The sequence below is a fragment of the Corythoichthys intestinalis genome, chromosome 22 (genome assembly GCF_030265065.1).
Source record: "Corythoichthys intestinalis isolate RoL2023-P3 chromosome 22, ASM3026506v1, whole genome shotgun sequence".
Classification (NCBI taxonomy): domain Eukaryota; kingdom Metazoa; phylum Chordata; class Actinopteri; order Syngnathiformes; family Syngnathidae; genus Corythoichthys; species Corythoichthys intestinalis.
Window position 1 is genome coordinate 12607903 of NC_080416.1, and position 22422 is coordinate 12630324.

A 22422-nucleotide genomic window follows, 5' to 3' on the forward strand; every position below is an offset into this window, starting at 1 on the left:
AAAAATATTTCAGTTATTTATTTTTTTGTTATTTTATTAATTTATTTGAACAATGTATTCATGTTTATGTTCCAATTTGCAAATATGTTGTGAAAAATAAAGACATCCTGTTCAATGGATTTTTTTAACCCAATTATTTTTTTATAAACACGACACAAAGAACATACATTTCATATTGAAATGCAAGTTATATTAAAAACAACCGGATAAAGAACAAGAGGTTCAATAGATTTACTGTATATTAGCAAAATATATTAAGCTACACAATGTATAAACAACACTAGAGCTGCAGCTATCGATTATTTTAGTAGTCGATTAACCTATGAAGTAGTAAGTTCGAATAATCGAGTAATCGGATTAGGAAAATAAAAATTTTAAATAGGTGCACTTAGCCTCAAACGGTATTAAAAAAAATATTTAATGAGGACCTAAGTACAACAAAAGAAGAATTGATTAACTTGCATGGCAAAAGTCCGCTAGCTCAAATACTACAAAATGCTAACGTTTCCCCCCCCAATGCTCTTAACAAAAACACATATTCCCACAAAAAACGGCTAAATATACCTATAAATTAATTTACGAATGCATTAAAAAAGATATTAGCTCAAACAAAAACCTTATGTTGGTCTTAACAGGAAGCAGCTGGAGTCAGCCATGTTAAATGAGTTATGTCATATTTACTGTTCCCACTAGAGGGTAGTCTATTCATCCAATCAATAAAAATAAATGCAAACACTTGAAAAAAAAAAAAAACATTACCGATTGATCAGGTCCGATCACGTCATTTTCAAAGTATCGGATTCGGCAAAAAAATATCGGACATGCCTTTTTTTTATATACATATATTTTTTAATTAAATTGTTTTCTAATTGTGTTTAACGTTACAGACAAAATGTCTTACACTCATCCAGAGTCTTTAGTTTTGGATTAAAGTAGGACTATCAAATTTATCGCGTTAACGGCGGTAATTTAAAAAAAAAATAATCACGTTAAAATATTTAACGCAATTAACACATGCGCTGCACGACCTACTCACGCATTGTCGCGCTCAATCTGTAATGGCGCCGTTTTACCAACTGTATATATAGAGCTAAAAGGCAGCGTAAAATGAGTAGAGTTAATTTTGGGAGCCTTTGGAGCCTTTTTTTAATTGGATAAAGCCTTACAAGCCCTCCCTCAACAATCAGAAATATCGTGGGAAGCAATGTGGGGAAGAAAGGTAGTAGTTGATCTTTATCTTAACACCGTTTGTTATTTCCCAACACAGAGAAGATATATCAATTGGTGCCACTACGCACAGTCATGGTTGCACTTCCGATCATGCATTTGGGCAGAACAGTTAAATGGCTACAGTATCATTTACTGAAAGCTCAAAAAATACACTAGATGGCAATATTTAGTCACAATATACAAAGTCACATTTATCCTTTAAGAATTACAAGTCTTTCTATCCGTGGATCCCTCTCACAGAAAGAATGTTAATAATGTAAATACCATCTTGAGGATTTATTGTCATAATAAACAAATACAGTACTTATGTACTGTATGTTGAAAGTATATATTCGTCCGAGTTTTATTCATTTTTTTCTTAATGCATTGCCAAAATGTATATGATCGGGAAAAATTATCGGGAATGATTGGAATTGAATCGGGAGCAAAAAAAAAAAAAAAGCAATCGGATCGGGAAATATCGGGATCGGCAGATACTCAAACTAAAACGATCGGGATCGGATCGGGAGCAAAAAAACACGATTGGAACAACCCTAAAACGCTACTTTAATTAAACGAATAATTGAGGCAGAAAAATTGAATTCGAAGCTTTTTCTAATCTAATTACTCGAGTTAATCGATTAATCGTTGCAGCGCTAAACAGCACATTATCATAGGTAATGCTTAATCTTTGGTCATGTCTGTGAAATAACATTCAAGAACTTGTGAAATTACCCTAACCTAAGTACAAGTCCTAGGAGCAGCCAAACAATGGGGACAAAGTGTGTTGTATCACCATTATTAATGGCAATTAATAAGTGAGTAAATAATCATGTGCTTTATTAAACATTACATTTGAAACAACAACTGAAAAATCAGCCAAGCAATGGCTCATCTCTCTAAAAACCACCGTTACACATTCCGTGCCACAACTTTATTCGCAAGTCAGTGTACTCGCTGGTAAACAAATGCAACCTTGTTTACTCCCTAGATTTCCCAGCTAACTTTGGCTTTCCTGCAGGAGTCAATCAATGGGAGTGGACTGCCTGCAGTTTAAGTCAGCGGGGGTTAGGATGTTTAGAAGCCAACAACATAGCCTCATGTGGTCCACCAATATAATTACACCCACGGGATGATCGCTTTCTCAAACAAATTAAAATCCCAAGAAGGCGCCATTAAAACCATAACGGATATCGGGTAATTCAGTGAAACGGTGCAAAAACAGATATCACACAGACACATAAAAGCTAATAAAAAAATGGTACTTTCAACAGTTTATCTGCCAACTTTGCTAATGCTGCTATGTGGTGTTAAAAACAGACTGGCATTTTCAGTTAATGAGTCCAGAACCATGAGAACTGACATAATGTTCTCTGAGAAACTGAGAATCTTGAAAGGGAAACTGTGACAAAAGTTTAGGGCTGCAGCTATCAATTATTTTAGTGGTCGATTAATCGATGAATTAGTTAGTTCGAATAATCGAGTATTCGGATAAGGAAAATGAAAAATTAAAATACCTGATCTGAGCCTCAAATGGGACAAAAAAAAAAAAAAAAAGGATCTATGTACAACAAACAAACAATTGGCTAACTAACATAGCAAATGTCCACCAGCCTAAATGTTATTAAAACGCAAATGTTTAAAAAAATTTTTTTTTTTAACAATGCTCTCAACAAATGGTTCTGACACATATTTTCACAAAAATCGGCTCGATATACCCATAAACTAAATCACGAATGCATTTAAAAAAACATTAGCTCAAACAAAAACTTATGTTGGTCTTAACACGGAGCAGCTGGATTTAGCCATGTGAAGTGAGGCAGTCTAGAGGGCAGTGTAGCGACCCAAATCAATAAAACTAAATGCAAACACTTTCAAAATAAACCATTATGACGCCACTTTAATTAAACAATTATTTGAAGCAGCAAAATTTAATCCGAATCTTTTTTTCTCATCGACTACTCGAGTTAATCGATTAATCGTTGCAGCACTACAAAAGTTTCAATGTCAGCTTGCATTTTAGAGATACTATCCCTTTAAGGTGCAAGTTTGCAATGCCCCTCAATTGACCACAAGACCAACTTTAATAATCGGCGCCATCATTACCATCATCACCATCAGTAACTGCTCAATTCCGCAGGGGGAGTCTGGTCAATTGTAGGCGACAAGAGAATGGAGTGGGAAGGCGAGATCGGCAATCAATCGTTTCTCTCCGATGAGGCTCGTTTAAAAAAAGTGCCAGCTAAGAATGGTGCACCATTAGTCTGCAGGCACCACATTATCATTATCATGACTCTTTTCAAAACTGTCCTTCAAATGAACGAAATGCTAATTCTTGCTTAAGTGAGTGACATTTGAGTTCCATTTGACGGACAGAGTTGGTTAATATGACTCGTACACCAGCTGACATTTTGTCCGTGTGTGCACAAACATAACAGGGCACGCACAAACACACACGACAGATGACATAGGAGAAGTGGGAGCCAGTCCACAGCTGCTGTGGGTCCACTTCCATCTGGAGCACGGGCTCTACTGCCCCCCCGTCAGAACCCCCCTCTGTCGACGCTACCATGACTCTCTTTACTACCCTTCCGTCTCCTCCCCTGCCTCTCACATTCTCGATCTCCCTGTGTGTCACTAGAACCCGTCAATGGGAGGCTTGTTATGCTAATCTAGTCTTTGGGTCGCTGTCTCACTAGTTCTGGTTAGCCATCAAAATGACAGACTGCAACCGCTACGCCCCCCTTTGCACTGAGCTGGACCGAATCATCACTAACCTCTAGTAACTGCCCGTCAGGGTGTGAGACTCATCTTCTCATTAATCCCATTCTCAGACTGGATTAACCTGGCCTGAGTGATCTGTTACTTTCTATTGCCAGTGACCAGACCGGTTGGAGCTGGGTGCTAACAGGTTTTCAGACAAGGTGACAGCTCTAATTGTGTCAATAATAATGTTAATAAGTCCTAATTGGCCTTAAAAAATAATGGCACAAGTAAAATAAAGTGCATTTGGTATGGATGAAGATTTAAATTCATATATCACTCATGAAACGTACTTGTGGCAATCAATCTACAAAGTAAGAGTAGCTCGTCTAAACTCTGGTAGAGACTCAAAGTGAGAGAGCAGACCAGTGTCCTCACATACTGAATTTAATCACTTTTTAGGCAATTCTTTCAGCCTTACAGTTTTCGGTGGATTTGTCCGATATTAGCAGGTTCCCGATAATAGCATTTTAAAATGATATCGGACAATATTGACATTAGGGATGTCCCGATCCAGGTTTTTGCACTTCCGATCCGATACCGATACTGGCCGATACCGACCTATCTGAGCATGTGTTAAAGTTTAAAGTTATTTAGCCTCCTTACTTAGTTGTCAGACTCATGTTGAAAAGGGTTTTAGTACTCTTGATAACAACTAGCCAGCTGAATTAGGTGAGTTTGAATAACACACAACTGTTGGTGACAAGAAACTCACCTGTTTATTCAGTGACAAACACAAAACATTATAAATAACAAACAGAAATGGCATAGTCAGTCAGTAAAACGTGCAAATAATATTGTAAACCGTCTTAAAAAAGCAAAACACACAAACAACCTCAGTGGAAAATCCCACAAACCCCGCAAGCTATTAGATGCTTTTAATATTTTGTGCATTAGTTACAATAATTGTATAAAAAACCTCTCAGGTTTAAATAAATGACTATTTCATTATCAAGTTAACATTTTAAAACAGTAAATAAAATACTCAAGTCCCCATTCTGTATCAGCAGCTTTAAATTACATTCAATTCATTTAATTTTGCGAATCAACTGTTAAAGTTGTTAAAATTGCTCCCGTTATTACATAATTTCCCTTCTGTCTACTTTCGACATGTGAAAGTTTTAAAACTGTTTTGAAGATAGATTCAAGTCAAGATTTTGCCCATTTAGAAGTATTTTAGATAAAAAGTTAATTAGATTCGCTTGGAAGGTTCACAACAGCCTACTAGGAAAGTCTCCTGCTTTAAGATGGCGGCTGTTTACTAACACATCTAGCTGTCCATACTTCAATGTTGCGAACGCCGTCGAGTCTGTCATTTGGCATCTAGTTCTATATACATATGATATCTATTATCTACAGTAAAACGATGTTGACGTAGTTTGTAGCTGCTGTCAGCAGCAGTCAGGTATTCTTGTGTTTTTTATCCAGCGTCATGAGTTGAGCCAAAGCCGTGAGTCGAGTATTGGCATTACCCGGGTCTATGACAAGCATGCTCTCATCATACTCTCGGGACGCAATGCGGTCCGTTTCTCATTGCGTCCCGAAGACCGCGCTGTGTATTAGTTCCGCTTTACTTGACATATTTCAATAATCGGAATTTGGATGTTTGTGAATCGTTCTCGAATCTCCCATGGCCGAATCGCTCAAGGATGTAATGACGGCTGGGCATGTTGTACCGTGGATCTAAGTGTTGGATGGTGCGTCTTTACTCACGAGAGATAATGGCTCGTCATCCAGAATGAATTCTTCGGCAATGACTCTTTGGCTCTGGGCTTTGGGACTGTCGAGTGCCAGTTTGTTACGCATAGCAAAAGTTTCTGCCAGTGTTAGTTGCGTAGGACCTTTCTTTTTGTCTCGGTTCTCTTAACATACTCCTCATATTGTTTGTGGTGGTATTTTGCAAAAAGCTTGATTAGGTTGGTTGTATTAAAACTTCTTACAGCTTTACCACCACGCTTGACTTTATTGTGGCATATGTTGCACTCTGCCTCTTCGTCTTTATCGTCTTTTAAGGTGAAATGATCCAACACAGCTGACATTTTTACCGATAAAGTCTCTCGGTAAATTGGGAGACGGTAATGTTGTGTGTTGGAAGGTGTGCCGTAAAATGCGGACCGTATTTTAGGGAAACCAAAGCAAAACCTGGAATGGATTATGTAAATCGGTGCGCTGGAAAACCAGACACGGTTCACCAGACACAAAATCAAGCTCCTCCCATGCCCATCTCAGTCCCCAGACCTTGTTTTGTTGTCAAAAGGGGGTTGTACAAAGTATTAACACCAGGGGTGCTTTTTTCCATTAATGTCCCATATTATTTGAATTAAAGAAAAAATTATTAGAAGCTAAAAAATACATCTTTTTCAGGGGTGCCAATAGTTATGGAGGGCACTGTAAATATAGCGATCGCTTCCACACACATCCAAGCGGTCCATTTAATTCAGGAGCACAAAATACCACGGAAAATATGAAAAAAAACATGTTTTTTGCTGTCATAGGCGCTTTAACCCTTTAACACCGAAAGTGTCGGCAGCGACGCGTTTACGCATATCGTCTTTGAAGCTTCGTCACGCTGTAATTATGTCACCCACGTGCCGCTGGTTGGATTTGAAAGTGCGGAAGTTGATGCCCACACCAGTTTTTATTTGAAGTCAATTGACCGAGAAAAACGGGAGATAATGTCATTTGAATTTTATATTTTTATTGCACTCATAAATATGCATTAAAACGCTGCATGGACCATGTATCTATCTCCATATTTCCATCATTTCTTGTCCTTTTTCAAAACCGAAAGCAGCACAAAAGACTACACATCCCAAGAGCCGTTGTGATGTCAAGAAGGACGAACCGAATGTGATCATTTTTAATAAGTTTCCAAGCGAGGCGCCAACTAATGAAAGGGAGGCATGCCACGCAAGCAACGGCCGGTTGGTGTGAGCGAGCGACTTTGAAACTGAATGAATGAATGAATCTAAAACTACATTTAGCGCACGCTAATGCATTATTTCATTAACTCAAGGAAGAAGATGAGCCGTATTTGTCGTTGTTTTCCTGGGATGAGTCGGCGTCTCGGCGAGTAGAGGTGACAGCAGCGCGCAAACGGCGAAAGAGTAGGCTGTGTGACATTGTGTGTGACGCAGCTCCGTGACCTGTTCGAGAAGAAGCTTTATTGAGTGCGCGCAAAAAAAACAACAACAAAAAACAAAAAAACTGTATTGAGTCGCATGCCTGAAAAATTTGAATTGAACTGAACTACTTGTCAATATTTTTTAAAATACTTTTTTTCTATGTTATATTTATATTTTTCTTCACTATAATCTTTTCAATTTTATGTAGATGTGTGTTCAAGAAGTTTGATTGCATGTACGTATATAATTTTGATAAGTTGATGGGTACAACACCTAACTTCACAAAGAGATATCCTCCAAACCCTTTGTGTGTGAGATGATATAAATAATCTTTTTCTCACTATTTTGCACTGTTTATAACCTGTTTTGACCATAGTATGTGTAAAAGCCAAAAACGCCTATGACCATACCTGCGGTTTGTGTTGAATTGTCAAACATAAAACTAATCAATCTTATTTTTTTTCTATTGAATGTTTATCCTAACAAGTTGAATAAATATTATCAAGCTAACGGTTGGTCGAGCATGTTTGGATGTCAATGGGACATCAACATTACAAATTTTGAAAAAAGATTTTGGGATTTTTTTTGTCTTTTTGGGTCCAAAATGTGGATGATAATTGGTCAGTGAAGAAAACAACAGTTTGGACATGAAGTTCAAGGTGTCCGGAAAAATGGACCCAACTCGGCCATTGTAAACATGTTTTTCTTTGAAATATAAAGGCAACATCAAATGCATGCAAATTCGGCCAAAATAGGCTTAGGTGTTAAAGGGTTAATTAAACGAATACTCGAAGCAGCAAAATTTAATTTGAAGCTTTATTCTAATCGAATTACTCGAGTTCATCGATTAATTGTTGCATCACTACATAGGTCTTAAACATTTCATGAATAAGTAGCATCAGCCCGATTTCCACTGGTCCGACAGCAGCTCATGTATTCAGACTTTCATTTACAGCAACAGCTTGTCCTCCCAGCACTGGGAAAAACACAATGAAAGTTTTTTTAGGGCCGTTTTAAAGCCGTTAGCAATGCGGCACACCACCGTGGGCATGGAGGCACAAACACAGCCATTTTGGGTAATTATTGCTAACGAGCCTGCCACTTGTTAGCCTGAACTTCTATTTTTGCCAACTGTGTGCCAACACCCTTAGCGTGTGATAGAGGTTGTTTTGTCGTTTGAGGAGGATTGTTGGTGAATGAGCATGTTTCAGTCCCATTGACAGCGATAAACGTCCGATCTGTTTGAACTGGGAGGGTCTGACAGCAAATGATCACTACAGCCCACTTGACTGGACATCTAGTGCCATCAATGGCAGCCGATAAGTGGAATGAGTGCCCTGTAACCGTTAAAAAAATAAAAAGATACATTGTGCATGAAAGGGTTCATTCTTAAAATGTCTGATTTTACCAATTAAGTCAAAATCTGTTTGCCACAGCGAGCCATAGAAGAAGGTCAATCATTGGTCAACTCCGTCTAGTAAAAGGCTTATTTGGAAGACAGCAGAAGAACAACCTTCACAGAGGAGTGCACACACTAACTGTTCACTGTCTGTAGTATGTAAACAATGTGTGTGTTAAGGGAGAGTATCTGGCTTCCTGCTCTGATCTCCAGTCACTCGTTGCTGCAGACGCCAGCTGGTAAACATGCCATCGGCCCGCTCTGTGTTTGAAAGGGGAGGGCACGAGCAGCAGAGTGTGTCGTGCATTAATTCCAGATTGTGCAATCGAAAGTCAACTACCGTCACGGATAGCAAAGTGATGTGTCAGAATCTGGCTTTCTTGAAATGCATACCGGAATCCAAATTTACGTGTGGCTAAAAAAAAAAGAATCCCGATGAGACGATGTGATTGACAGCTTAAGTGTGAAAGCTTTTCTCCTCTTTATGACTCTTTATCTGGATGAAAGGCACTAACATGGGATACCCGCCATTACCGCTCCATCAACATGAAAAAGCTCTGACGCGGGACTTCTTCAGCACGGCTCGGCCCATTAAGAGCGACTGGCGATCCTGTGCTCTGTCAAGCGGCCATCACGAGCAGACAGCGCCGACGTAATGAGGACTTAAAATCCTCAACCTTGTCTCTGAGACATCTTGGTCAAATGTGGTAATAAAACTTTAAGATGGCACCTTACCGGTTCAGTAATTACGACCCATGTTGCGGCATTAACCCAAAAGGTCCTATAGTTTAAATTTACAAAGAGTTCGGGTCAGGAACTTGGCAATGGGTCACAGAATTACCAATATGGCTATTAAAATTGGATTATTCTTTACTTTAATTCAAATTTTCAGTGCTAGACATCCACTGATGTCCATTCGTAGATACAGGGTTTCTACAGGTATCAGCAAATCTCATTTAATGCCACTTTTAATGCCACTTTAAACAAATTTAATGCCCATCCCCAACTGCAGTTACATACACACAAATTATAAGTTGACTTGTCCGATAATTACTTTTTAAACCAATAACCGATATCGTCCAACTCAAAAAATTCGATATATGCGGTCGTGGACTTAATATATTATGGCTAACTGTATTGTGATGCCCCACTGGATAATTTAATGATGATAAATGTAACAACTTCAAGGTTTTCCAATACAAATTATATGAAAAACAAGGGAACAATTTCAACTGAAGTTATGGAAAAAAGTGCCTTATTTTGCACCTCTATATTTATTGTTGAAATCAAAATAGTGCAAACATCAGTTTTTTGGATCAAGTGCAAAAGCCAATATAGCCCTGCCATTGCCAGTGAATGAGGTATGCAATGAGTTTATAATTCATTATTTTCAATCATTTATTGTTCATTTAATTTTTGCACCTTGAATGCAAATAGTATGCTCACATAACAAATCCCAAGCATTTTAGTTTGGAGACATCTAATAGTCAATAATCATAACTGCTGTGCTAAGCTGTGACCAGCCCTTGAACATAGGCAGTAGGCAACATGCATATTGGCCCAAAACTGATAATAAAAAAACAGTGTTGATATTATCTGATATCATTTTACTATAATTTTATTGGCCAATATTATTGGCTACCCGATAGTATCGGACAACTCTAATAAATTATGTAAAAAAAGTTTCTTTAACCGTTAATTTTACATAATTTTAATGCCTCAAATCTTCAGTTTAATGCTTTACAATTATTTTTAAGGCCTGAATTTTGACTAAATCAATTTAATGACTTTTAATGCTTTAACTCATTTGCTTCCAAAAACGTATAAATACGTTCTATTTTTAATTGTTTCAGTGTCCCAAAGACGTATTTATACGTCTTTTCCTTTTTTTTTTTTTTTTTTTTTTTTTTTTTTCCAAAAAAAGACATCTCTGGGTCGTGCTTCAATTTAGCTCCAAAGCACAAAGCTGAAAATCAATTTTAAAGCAATAAAACTGGCCACTTGAGGGCAGTAGCGCATTTAGTAAGACCCGCAACCCGATACAACGGCAACGAAAGGCCAAGCCGCACGGCCGGGCGCCGGCGGAAGAAGAACGAATGGATGCCAGGCGCTGGACGACCGAGCAGAACAACCGGGACCACTAGTGCAGCGGACAATGCCTTTGAGTCCGTGCTGCTGGCGAGCAGAGCCCGCAGACTCAAAAAAATTCATCTTTATGAGTCGGACGGCGATGAGGGAAAAGTTTAACCGGCTGTCGCGGCCAAAACAGCGTCATCTTTCAGTTAGTTATGTGTAAATAAATGGTTACTTTGCGATCAAAAGCTCTATTTGTCTTGTTGTTTATCTTATTTTGTAAAAGCAAAACATTATTCAGATGTTTGGGATGTAACTAAAGCAAAAAATAGCTGTGTTTAAGTCAAAGTTATGTTTGAAATGTATGCTTTCACAAAAAGCTTAATTTCTCCGATTTTTCATCAGAAATTGGAAAATTGCTCAAACTAAGCTATTTTCTAATGCTGATTTCTAAAGAATGGAAAAAGATATGAACTAACTTTTTTTTCTGCTGAAAGAAGAGAGTCTAATCTTTCTTTTGGTGGGAGTTTATATAGCAATACAACAGAATTTTCCAGTAAAACTGCAAGAAGCGAAGGGCCTTGCTCCAGTGAAAATGGCTGGGAGTGAATGAGTTAATGATCCATATATAGTACAGTGGTACCTCTACATACGAATTTAATTCGTTCCAGGACCTTGTTTGTAAGTCGAAATGGTCGTATGTCGAGCAGGATTTTCCCATAGGAATACATTATAATTCCATTAATTCGTTCCAAAGCCTAAAAACATATACTAAATTCTTAATAAATACTGCTGGCACTGTTACAAATGGCAATTAAACATAGAAAAACAAATAAGTTATAAATAAATAATTCAGAATAATATAATAATAAGAAGAATAATTAATAATTATTCCTGTAAATAATGTAACGAATCGGATTCTAATATGGCGGACACTTTTTACTGTCCCTGAACGCACCGCGAAGTGAGATAGGTCGGTGCGGTAGAGATAATACTTTCGTTTTCTTGAGAGCAGTCAACTGCTTAAGACAATGGGCGTTTTGTGTTGGATAAGTTCTTAAATTAATGATAAAAACGTGACGAAGCTGGCGATTTCCTTGGCAATGTTACCACAATGATAATTTTCACCTTAACTTATAAATAGTGGCGAACGGTGGTCGGAAGAGGACCACGGAGCTGTATTGTTGAGCCAGTTCAGGCTTTTTACTGTCCCTGAACGCACCGCGAAGTGAGATAGGTCGGTGCGGTAGAGATAATACTTTCGTTTTCTTGAGAGCAGTCAACTGCTTAATGGGCGTTTTGTGTTGGATAAGTTCTTAAATAAATGATAAAAACGTGACGAAGCTGGCGATTTCCTTGGCAATGTTACCACAATGATAATTTTCACCTTAACTTATAAATAGTGGCGAACGGTGGTCGGAAGAGGACCACGGAGCTGTATTGTTGAGCCAGTTCAGGGACACGCACCCCAAGCTCATATTTTTCTATAACTTGCATCTTCATTTCAAAGGTAAGCATCACTTTTTTCCTTGTTTCTCCAACTGTATCAACTTTTTTTGAAAACTGTGTTGATTTCTCACACAAGAAAATCCACCGTGCGTTCGTTTGCAGTGCTGTCATGTCGTCGTATTTCGAGCAACTCGTCGGATGTAGAAACAAATGGCGGCTCAAATTTTACGTCGGATGTCGAAAAGATCGTGTGTCGAAGTGATCGTATGTAGAGGTACCACTGTACTGTGAACGTGTATTACCTCCTGAGACCGGTGCATCCATGAACACAGCGCCCATTTTCTCAGCAGCCAACGCCATCTCTTTTGAGACAGCAGGATCGATGGTGGAAGAGTCAATCAAAAGTGTCCCCTTCTTTACCTTCCTGATAATAAAACAAAACGGTTTTTGGTGGCATCCTCAATTTTCCATTTCTGATATGTTCATCAGGACACTTTGAACAGTCCCAAAACTTACCTAAGGATGCCATTGGGGCCTGTGTAAACTTCAATGACATTTGGACTCGAGGGAAGCATTGTGAAAATGCGGTCTGCTTTCTCAGCTACATCTGCTGGGGAGTCCACTACCTGCAACAATAAATACATTTATGAATAAAGAGGATTTAGTACAGCAGATAATTTTGGAACAATGAAGAATTTGGAGTCATTTACTACAACTGCATCTACAGTGGAGTGAAAAAGTATCTCAACCTTTTGGAATTTCACACATTTCTGCGTAAAATCACCATCAAATGTGATCTGATCTTTGTCAAAACCACACAGATGAAAAAAACTGTTTTAACTAAAACCACCCAAACATTTACAAGTTTTCATATTTTGATGAGGATAGCATGCAAACAATGACAGAAGATGGAAAAAAATAAGTGAACCATCTGCCTAAGGAGACTTAAAGAGCAATTGAAACCAATCTTCACCAGACAATTTAAGTCAGGTGTGTTCCCAATCACTGATGAGTGGTTTAAAGCTGCTCTGCCCACCATAAAACACACACCTGGTAATAATTGTCTTGATGAGAAGCAAAAGCGTCAAAAGAGCTGTCTGAAGACCTGTGATCAATTATTGTTGATTTGTATAAAGATGGGAAAGGATATAAAACGATCTCTAAAAGTCTGGATGTTCATCAATCGACAGTCAGCAAAGTTGTCTACAAATGGAGAGAGAGTTTGGCGCTGTTGCTTCTCTCCCAAGGAGTGGCCGTCCACCAAAGATGACACCAAGAGTTCGGCGCAGAATACTCAGAGAGGTAAAAAAGAACCCTTGAGTGTCTTCTAAAGACTTCCAGAAATCACTGGCACAGTCCAATATCTCTGTGCACACATCAACTACATGTAAAACTATGGCCAAGAATGGTGTTCATGGGAGGACTCCACTACTGTCTAAAAAAAGCATTGCTGCTCGTTTAATGTTCGCAAAAGGGCACTTGGACACTCCACAGAAGTTTTGGCAAAATATTTTGTGGACTGATGAAACCAAAGTTGAATTGTTTGGGAGTAACACACAACGTCATGTGTGGAGGAAAAATTGAACAGCTCACCAACCTCAACATGTCATCCCCACCGTGAAGCATGTTGGAAGGAGCATCATGATTTGGGGCTGTTTTGCTGCCTCGGGGCCTGGACAACTTGCAATCATTAATGGAAGAATGAATTAAAAAGTTTATTAGGATGTTTTGTAGGAAAAACTGAGGCCGTCTGTCAGACAGTTGAAGCTAAAAAGAGGATGGATGCTGCAACAAGACAATGATCCAAAACACAAAAGTAAATCAACTTCAGAATGGTTTCAGAAAAACAAACTACACGTTCTGGAGTGGCCAAGTCAAAGTCCAGACCTGAACCCCATTGAGATGCTGAGGCATGACCTAAAGACATGCCAGACATCCCGAGAATCTGACTCAACAACAGCAGTTTTGTAGAGAAGAATGGGCCAACTTAGAAATGTTTGGTTGGTTTTAGTTAAAGCAGACGCTGTTTTTTCATCTGTGTGATTTTGACAAAGATCAAATCACATTTGATGGTGATTTTATGCAGGAATGTGAGAAATTCCAAAAGGTTCAGATACTTTTTCAAACCTCTGTATATGTAACTAAATTCCTAAGGTTCAGATACTTTTTCATACCACTGTATATGTAACTGCTTTAAGAGACATGTTTGTTGCATGTTACCTGGGCTCCGAGATCACGCAACTCTTTGCAGGACTCCGGAAAGACATCAGTAGCGATTATCGGGTATCCATTTTTCAGTAGGTTCTTTGCCATGGGGCTGCCCATGTTTCCCAAACCAATAAACCCAACTGGTGTTTTTGAGGCCATTGACCGCCTAGAAACTGAAAGTGGTCGGAAAAAAACAGTATAGAGACAGTGGTGTAAAATAAGTCATCAAAAAAGTATTTGAATAAACTATTATTTTTCAATAAAAAGTGCTGTAACATAAAATTAACCTGCACAGGTCACTTTTAAAACCAACTTCTGGAATTTGAGGCCAGCCTATTAAACAGTGAAGGATGAGCCACAGTCCTGGCAGCATAACAATACTAAATACTGGCAGCTCACCAACCAGACAACAAAAAGGCTTTACAATTAAGTACGAACACTAAGCCTATCTTAAATCTGCCAAACTATAGTAAGGCAAGTTTATCACAGTAGTGTTAATTTGGCTTCAAGGTTAACCAATGGTTCAATGCTGACAGAAAATAACAACAGTGCTAGATTTAAACAACAATTTGTGCCAAGTACTGGTTAAGCAGAATGGTTTATTTTCAGTGAATTAATTGTACATATACGGATTTATGGGTATACCATGAATCTGCTCTTATAATATAGATTTGAGTTGTTTAAAAGCAGAAAACCCTACAGTCATGTGAAAAAATTAGCACACCTCATTAAATATTCAGTTTTTTATCAAGAAATGTTGGGCAAACATTCTTCAGACCGATGTCAAAGACTGGTAGATGGCTACAAAAAGTGTCTCACTGAAGTTATTTCAGCCAAAGAGGTTAAAGCTAGCTGCTATCAGGTGGTAGGGTGTCCTTTTTCCTCAGTTAGAATATGTTTTTTTTTTTTTTTTTTTTTTTTTTAAATACTTGGTTTAATGAGTAAAACAATGTAAATTTCTGTTGTTTACCTGCAATTAAATCACTTTCTTTTCCAGAGATAAAGATAAAAAACATCAGACATTGATATGTAAACATTTCTTAATAAAGAACTGATTGTTTAATGGGGTGTCCTAATTTTTTCACATGACTGTAGCTGCTCTATTTTTAAGGGGATGGTCATCCTGCAAAAACATTCAGTCAGCAAGGTGATGTTAAGATTTTGTAAGAAATTGTAGAGGATTTGCAGGCAATATGGTCGTATTAAAATGTATTTATGACTTGAATTATAATTATTCTAATTTTGAGATAAAATACAACACGTTCACATTAAAATTTGCAACTGCACGTTCATGAGGTCATTAAATGGCTCAATTAAGGTTGCATTTATTGCACCATGAATGCACAGAGCGGGTAGTCAACAATGGGACTGTCACTTCAGGGTGCTAACACTGCTAGCATTAGCTAACATACTGGAGAAGACTATATTGCTAGCATTCCCTCTGTTCTAAAACACGGCAAAACACCAGAAAAAAAACATGGGCGGGTACCTTACCAAAGGTAGGGCTGACATGTTTATTCCACGTTAGCAAAACATTTCGACACCCTCTAAACAACGCTGCCATGCTTTTCTCTCCTTGACCTCGGCAGTCGGCATTCACTGTGACAGTTGTCACGCCGGTACAGCCAAATGGAACAGTAAATATTGGCAGTTAATTCAACCAATCGTAGTTCGAGGGTTGTCGTATCAGCCAATAGCAGTGAGGTAGAGGCGGGCTTTTGTTTGTTTTCAATGCCCTTCAGTCGTAAATTCTTTCAAAATAACATAGATATTATTTCTTATCACTGGTTTGAAGGAATAATAATTTAAAAATGACATTTTGCTTGAAATTTGTCATGGTTTTATTTTTTCAATTTCTTTGCAGCCTCAGCATCCGTCGTAGCCGCCTCATCCCGGAAGTTGTCCATCGTTTGCTTTCAGGAAGCGGCGCATCATCATCCTCAGCGCTTCCACAACATCGCAGACAGGACAGGGGCCAAAACAACGAACCGCCCGTGAGATATTCCCTCTGTTTTCCCACTTGGAGTTATTAAAAATGGGTACTGCTTTGATTCTGAAGCATTTGTAGACCCCGCAACGCTGTCGATTGAGCGAATCTCCCTGCTAGCCTCCTGACTAAGGCAGTGTTTAGCCAGCTAATGACTTGACACGACATGGCCTGTTCCCAGGCTTATGTTAGCTCCTTAGCCAGCAGAATTGAGATGACTGCGTATTTACAGCAAAATCGGCTCAGGACACCATAACAAGCCTTCGGGATAGGGGATGTAGCAATGTTAGCGTCTCATTTGTTTACCTCAGCTTTCTACAAATAGTTTGTATAAAGCACAGCACTGTAAAGTCGTGTGCTACTCATATTCTCAGTCTGAGGGCAATCTATGTAACTGATGAAACAACATGAAAAAATAGCTTATCTTTTACATATAAATTTGGTTATATCATGAGTATACTATATCATGTATTTACACAAGTATTAGCAATGAAATTGAGGATTATTTAAAGGAATTGAAGTATTTTTCTTTAAGCATTTCAAAGCTGTTATACTGAACATATTTTAATATGTGCTTTGTTTTTCTTTTAATCATTAAAGCTTTATAAAAAAAATGCATATCTTTTATCTTTAGTCATAGACTTTATAACCTATTGACATGACACGGGAAATGGGGCTGATTCGTAGGGGCCTATTTTCAGAAACTTCAAATATTTTCAAAACCAAAGCTGCTACCGACCTAAAACCAACACAGGCACCTACCTTAGCCATATAGGAGTCCATGAGCAGCGGCATCAAAAAATTCAAAATCGTTCCCTTATAAAATCCCGATTAATTATTTTTTATATAAGTATAACAACTTAAAATGGCTATAAAAGTCTCAGATTTTGCACTAGATGCACAAAAATCTCCAAATGCAGAGATAATCAACTATATTTTCAGGATCAATAGCAATATTTAACATAGTTTTTGACCAAAATAGCAACTTAATGTTTTTAATTTTTAAAAGATGCAAAATCAGTTGTAAATAATATATAAATAGATTATTAATACATTTTATATACACTCCCCACTTATCATAGAATAGAATAGCCCTTGATTATCATTATACACTATATACTGGTAGCGAGTGACCGCCTGACGTAAACAGAGCTTTTCTGGCTAAAATTCTGGTGAATGAATGCTTAAATCCCCAAATTCTTGATAGACATGGACGTAAAACATTCTTGGTTAAAAGCAAAGTAACCGTGCAGTTAGCGTTTATTTTATGTATATATATGTCGAAGTACAATGCTACTCTGTTAGCGAATGAAGCTAGCGGCCGCCTGACGTAAACAGAGCTTTTCTGGTGAAAATTCTTGTGAATAGATGCTTAAATCTTGGAACTCTTCATAGATATGGACGTAAAACAGTCTCGATTCTTGGTTAAAAGCAAAAAACGTGCAGTTAGCGTTTATTTTACGTATATATGTCGAAGTACAATGCTACTCTGTTAGCAAATGAGGCTAGCGGCCGCCTGACGTAAACAGAGCTTTTCTGGCGAAAATTCTTGTGAATAAATGCTTAAATCCCCAAATTCTTCATAGATAAGGACGTAAAAAAGTCTCAAATCTTGGTTAAAGCAAAGAAACCGTGCAGTTAGTGTTACTTTTACGTATATAGGTCGAAGCAATCATCAATAATCAATCAATAGGTAATGAAGTCTATGCTTTAATGCATGTTAAAACCTCACTTTCTCACAACATCTTACTTTTGTGTCAACAGAGGCAGACTAAACTAAACCAATTCAATGTTTCTAATGAATTGTTTCCTTTGCCTCTTTTTCCAGACTGATGAAGTGACCAACTGGAGACCATGTCCTCATTCCAGGTGGTGGATTCCTCACCTGGCAGCAGTGTCATGAGTATCATGGAAACGTCCAATTTTGCTCACGTCATTTTCCAAAATGTCGGCAAAAGTTTCCTGCCTCAGGCACCACTGGAGTGTCGCTACACTCTCACCCCTTACATCACGCCTCACTTCAAGGACTGGGTGGGCATTTTTAAGGTAAATACTGCTCTATAAAGTTTGATCCCCATTTCCTCTTCTCCTTTATTCTCAATCGTCGCCCTAATTAAAAGCAAAAGTGGCAAATTAAATGTCTCCATAAAGTCAAAAGACAAAGCGCTTTATTGTTGACTTCAAATCGGCCGGTTCAATTAAAAAGGAATAAAGTTTATTTGGAAAAAGTCGATTGGTAACGGTTTGCGTAATCTGTGCTAATTAAACTTTGTTTGATGTTTAGGGCCTCATTGGCAGTGAATGGGTACAGTGCTGGCCAAAAGTATTGGTACCCCTGCAATTCTGTCAGATAATGCTCAATTTCTCCCAGAAAATGATTGCAATCACAAATGCTTTGGTAGTAATATCTTCATTTATTTTGTTTGCAATGAAAAAACACAAAAGGGGACAAAAGTATTGGCACCCTCGGCCGAATACTTGGCGAACAACCGCTTTTGGTATCCATCAATAAGTTTCTTACAATGCTCTGCTGGAATTTTAGACCATTCTTCTTTGGCCAACTGCTCCAAGTCTCTGAGATTTGAAGAATGCCTTCTCCAAACTGCCATTTTCAGATCTCTCCGCAGGTGTTCTATGGGTTTCAGGTCTGGACTCATTGCTGGCCACTTTAGAAGTCTCCAGTGCTTTCTCTCAAAGTGCTTTTTGAAGTGTGTTTTGGGTCATTGTCCTGCTGGAAGAACCATGACCTCTGAGGAAGACCCAGGTTTCTCACACTGGGCCCTACATTATGCTGCAAAATTTGTTGGTCGTTTTCAGACTTCATAATGCCATGTGCACGGTTAAGCAGTCCAGTGCCAGAGGTAGCAAAGCAACCCCAAAACATCAGGGAACCTCCGCCATGTTTGACTGTGGGGATCGTGTTCTTTTCTTTGAAGGCCTCATTTTTTCCTGTAAACTTAATATTGAGGCCTTTTTCCAAAAAGCTCTACTTTTGTCTCATCCGACCAGAGAACATTCTTCCAAAACGTTTCTGACTTTCTCAGGTAAGTTTTGGCAAACTTCAGCCTGGCCTTTTATGTCTCTAGGTCAGATGTGGGGTCTTCCTGGGTATCCTACCATAGAGTCCATGTTCATTTAGATGCCGATGGATAGTACAGGTTGACACTGTTGTACCCTCAGACTGCAGGACAGCTTGAACTTGTTTGGATGTTAGGGGCAGTTTACATGGCAACTCTGCGACACAAAGACACAATGACTGAGTAGCGGACTCGCCTTGCGTGCATATGGTGTCGGCGAAGACGAAAAATTCTGAATCCTGCCTCCAAAGTGGAAGAATCCAATTGAGGGGGGCTTCCTCGGCATGCATATCAAAGGCTCCCACAGCGCGAGCCCGCGCTGTTAACGTCAGCACTCGTACACATCACATTGGGCGTGCGCAGTGGTGCTACTAAACATTAAAAACAGCAAATATGGTGGAATGTCGGCTTTAATTTACTGTTTTAATAATGTTTTTAAATTAAATATGTTGAATGTTTCAATTTTTGCGCCTTTTTGAACAAAAGAAAAATGCCACTGCTTCGGGTGGACGGACATATTTTTTTCCGGGCTGAGGTGGGGTCAAAGTGCATCAGTCTCTTGTCGCCCTGTAAATCTGCACTGCCCCCTAGGGCTTGGCATGAATACTACATCGTTTTCATGCGGAATTGCGACATTGTTCGAATGGAGACGCAAATGCAAATTTGAAATTTTTCGTATTCTCAGAGAGTCACCATGTAAACGGCCCCTTAGTCAAGGTTCTTAATCCACCATCCGCACAATCTTTCGTTGAAATCTCTGGTCAATTTTTCTTTTCCGTCCACATCTAGGGAGGTTAGCCACAGTGCCATGGCCTTTACACTTATTGAAGACACTGCGCACGGTAAACACAGGAACACTCAGGTCTTTGGAAATGGACTTGTAGCCTTGAGATTGCCCATGCTTCCTCAAAATTTTGCTTCCTAAGTCCTCAGACAGGTCTTTGGTATTCTTTCTTTTCTCCATGCTCAATGTGGTACACAAAAGGACACAGGACATAGGTTGAGTCAACTTTAATCTATTTTAACTGGCTGCAAAAGTGATTTAGTCAATGCCACCACCTTTTATGTGTCACAGGTAAGTTAGAGGGACTGTTAATTACACAAATTAGAGAAGCATCACATGATTTTTCAAAGGGTCCCAATACTTTTGCCCACCAATTTTTGGAGTTTTGTGTAAAATTATAATGATTTCATTTTTTTTCTATTCTCTTTTGTGTTTTTTCATTGCAAGCAAAATAAATAAAGATATTACTAGTACCAAAGCATTTGTAATTGCAATCATTTCCTGGGAGAAATTGAGCATTATCTGACGGAATTGCAGCACTGTATGTTTCAGTGCCATTGACGGCGATAGACATCCAGTCTATTTGAACTGGAAGGTGAAATGCTCAAATTTCGACGTCTTTCACCGTCAACGGCAGCCAATGTCTTTCACAACAACAGTCAACGTCTTACTTTTCACATATGTTTCAGTGCAAGAACATGGAAACTGCCAGCATGAAAGGATGACTCACACTGCCTTAGTTTAATTGAGTTGTGCACCGACGCCCCCTAGTGGCTGAAACTATTATCAACCTGACTGTGTATTGATCATAAACACTACCTCTGTACACTCCTGTCAGCTTTTGTCTTCAAGTAATTTTCCTATCAAACCTTTATTATATTCCCTTGTTCAATTGTTAGTTTAGTTCCTCCGATGCGAACAGCTGTCTAAAAAGCCCCGTGGAGGATTTTGGTCGTGGCATGTTTGTCGGGTGGGCAGGGAGAAACCCGTCGTGCAAGTGTGTAATTTAGGTGTCATCGCGCTGTTCCCTCACACCTTGGCTGAATGATTGATAGCCACCGTGCCTGTGATTACTTTATAACACGACTGCTGCGCTGGAATGCCTCATCATACCAAAGCCCATGTCAGTCACCTTCACTCTGCAATTAGCAAAATTATTTATGTTTCCTCACTGATATGCCAACACGCGTGAGCGGACAAGCCGATCTGGCGGGAGGCCGAGATGGAAAGGATGGACATGAGTTTTCTGCTTTATCGCATTGAAGTTGGTTATGATTACATTATTGATACCCTTCTATTGTAGCATCACAAAATGTTCTACATACCTTTGACTTACAAACAATAGGAATTCCTCTTTTGTAATTCAGTTGGCTGCTTTCCACATCGGTTTCAGTTGCGTGCGTTCTGCTTCTTCTATTAACTGCCGGGCGGTTGTCGTCCAAGTAAGAGACTCTTGTGTTGCTACTTTTTTTTTTTTCAGATGTAACAAAGTGGCTAGCGCGTGAATGAAGCTGTTTTGTCATTAGCACGGGATTCAAATCTGCCACGTAGCAACACATGCAGTTTGTGGAGTTACATCTCCCTTGTCATTTTGTGTAAAATTCTCACCTTTTTTTTCCCCTAGCTACACTTTTTGTGCACACACAGACACACAGCTGCAGTGTAGACAGACCCCTCCTACTACAGCTGCCCCTCATTTTAGAAAGCCAAACAGGAGCAAAGACAGTGAAGAAGAAGCTGTGTGGTTTCAATTGTTGCTCTTGTTGTTTTATTTACGCTTTTAAATTAGTTAATGCAGTATTTTCAGAGCCCTTTGTTTATTTGGAGCAAGATTAGAGAGCAGTGGCGTCAAACTAATACTTCTAATGGGGCGCATAATAGTTATGGTTCTCAGGAGAGATCGGGCTGACTCCAAAGATTTAAATTTATTGGGGAGGGGATACTCATAAACTAAAATTTTGAAGAAGAAGAAAAAATCTACTACTCCCGAAGAAAAATTGTTGTATAGACAAATCGTTCTTCAAGTAAAAATCCCTTAACTTTTAATTATTAAAAAAATACATCTAATAAAATGTAATTTTTACCACAGATTATAAAAAATCGTTTTACTCAAGATTATAATTCTTTTATAGACTTCATAATAATATTGACAGGTCAGATTCGACCTTTACTGCGCCACGCCTTCAAGTTGGGGGCCATCCCACAATCCACTTCAGTTATTCGCAGTTGGTCGCAGCTACACATGCAGCGGTCCAACGCAGGATTTAGGTTGAAACAGTTTGAAAGCTGTACAGCATACAAACAGGAAGGATTGTCTCAGGAGTGATTTGTTCGAGGATTCAAGGTAA

At 38.8% G+C, this 22422-nt stretch overlaps 2 protein-coding genes across 4 annotated transcripts in view; one reads left to right on the forward strand and one right to left on the reverse strand.

Annotated features, from left to right (window-relative positions):
• Nucleotides 1-21689, reverse strand: part of hibadha (3-hydroxyisobutyrate dehydrogenase a) — a 47720-nt gene extending 26031 nt beyond the window's left edge. The window contains exons 1-4 of one of the 2 annotated variants that reach the window (XM_057827599.1): nt 21400-21689; nt 14239-14399; nt 12535-12644; nt 12321-12442 (exon numbers count right to left, since the gene is read on the reverse strand). In XM_057827599.1, the coding sequence (XP_057683582.1) occupies nt 12321-12442; nt 12535-12644; nt 14239-14385 (379 nt within the window). In that variant the 5' untranslated portion in view covers nt 14386-14399; nt 21400-21689. Of the gene's footprint in view, nt 1-12320; nt 12443-12534; nt 12645-14238; nt 14400-15720; nt 15846-21399 lie in introns of those variants that run through there. The other variant, XM_057827598.1, reaches the window with a different exon arrangement.
• The window catches only part of tax1bp1a (Tax1 (human T-cell leukemia virus type I) binding protein 1a), a 41756-nt gene continuing 35443 nt past the window's right edge, over nt 16110-22422 (forward strand). Inside the window, exons 1-2 of one of the 2 annotated variants that reach the window (XM_057827595.1) lie at nt 16110-16220; nt 18042-18259. In XM_057827595.1, coding sequence (XP_057683578.1) covers nt 18068-18259 — 192 coding nt within the window. In that variant the 5' untranslated portion in view covers nt 16110-16220; nt 18042-18067. Of the gene's footprint in view, nt 16266-18041; nt 18260-22422 lie in introns of both variants that reach the window. The other variant, XM_057827596.1, reaches the window with a different exon arrangement.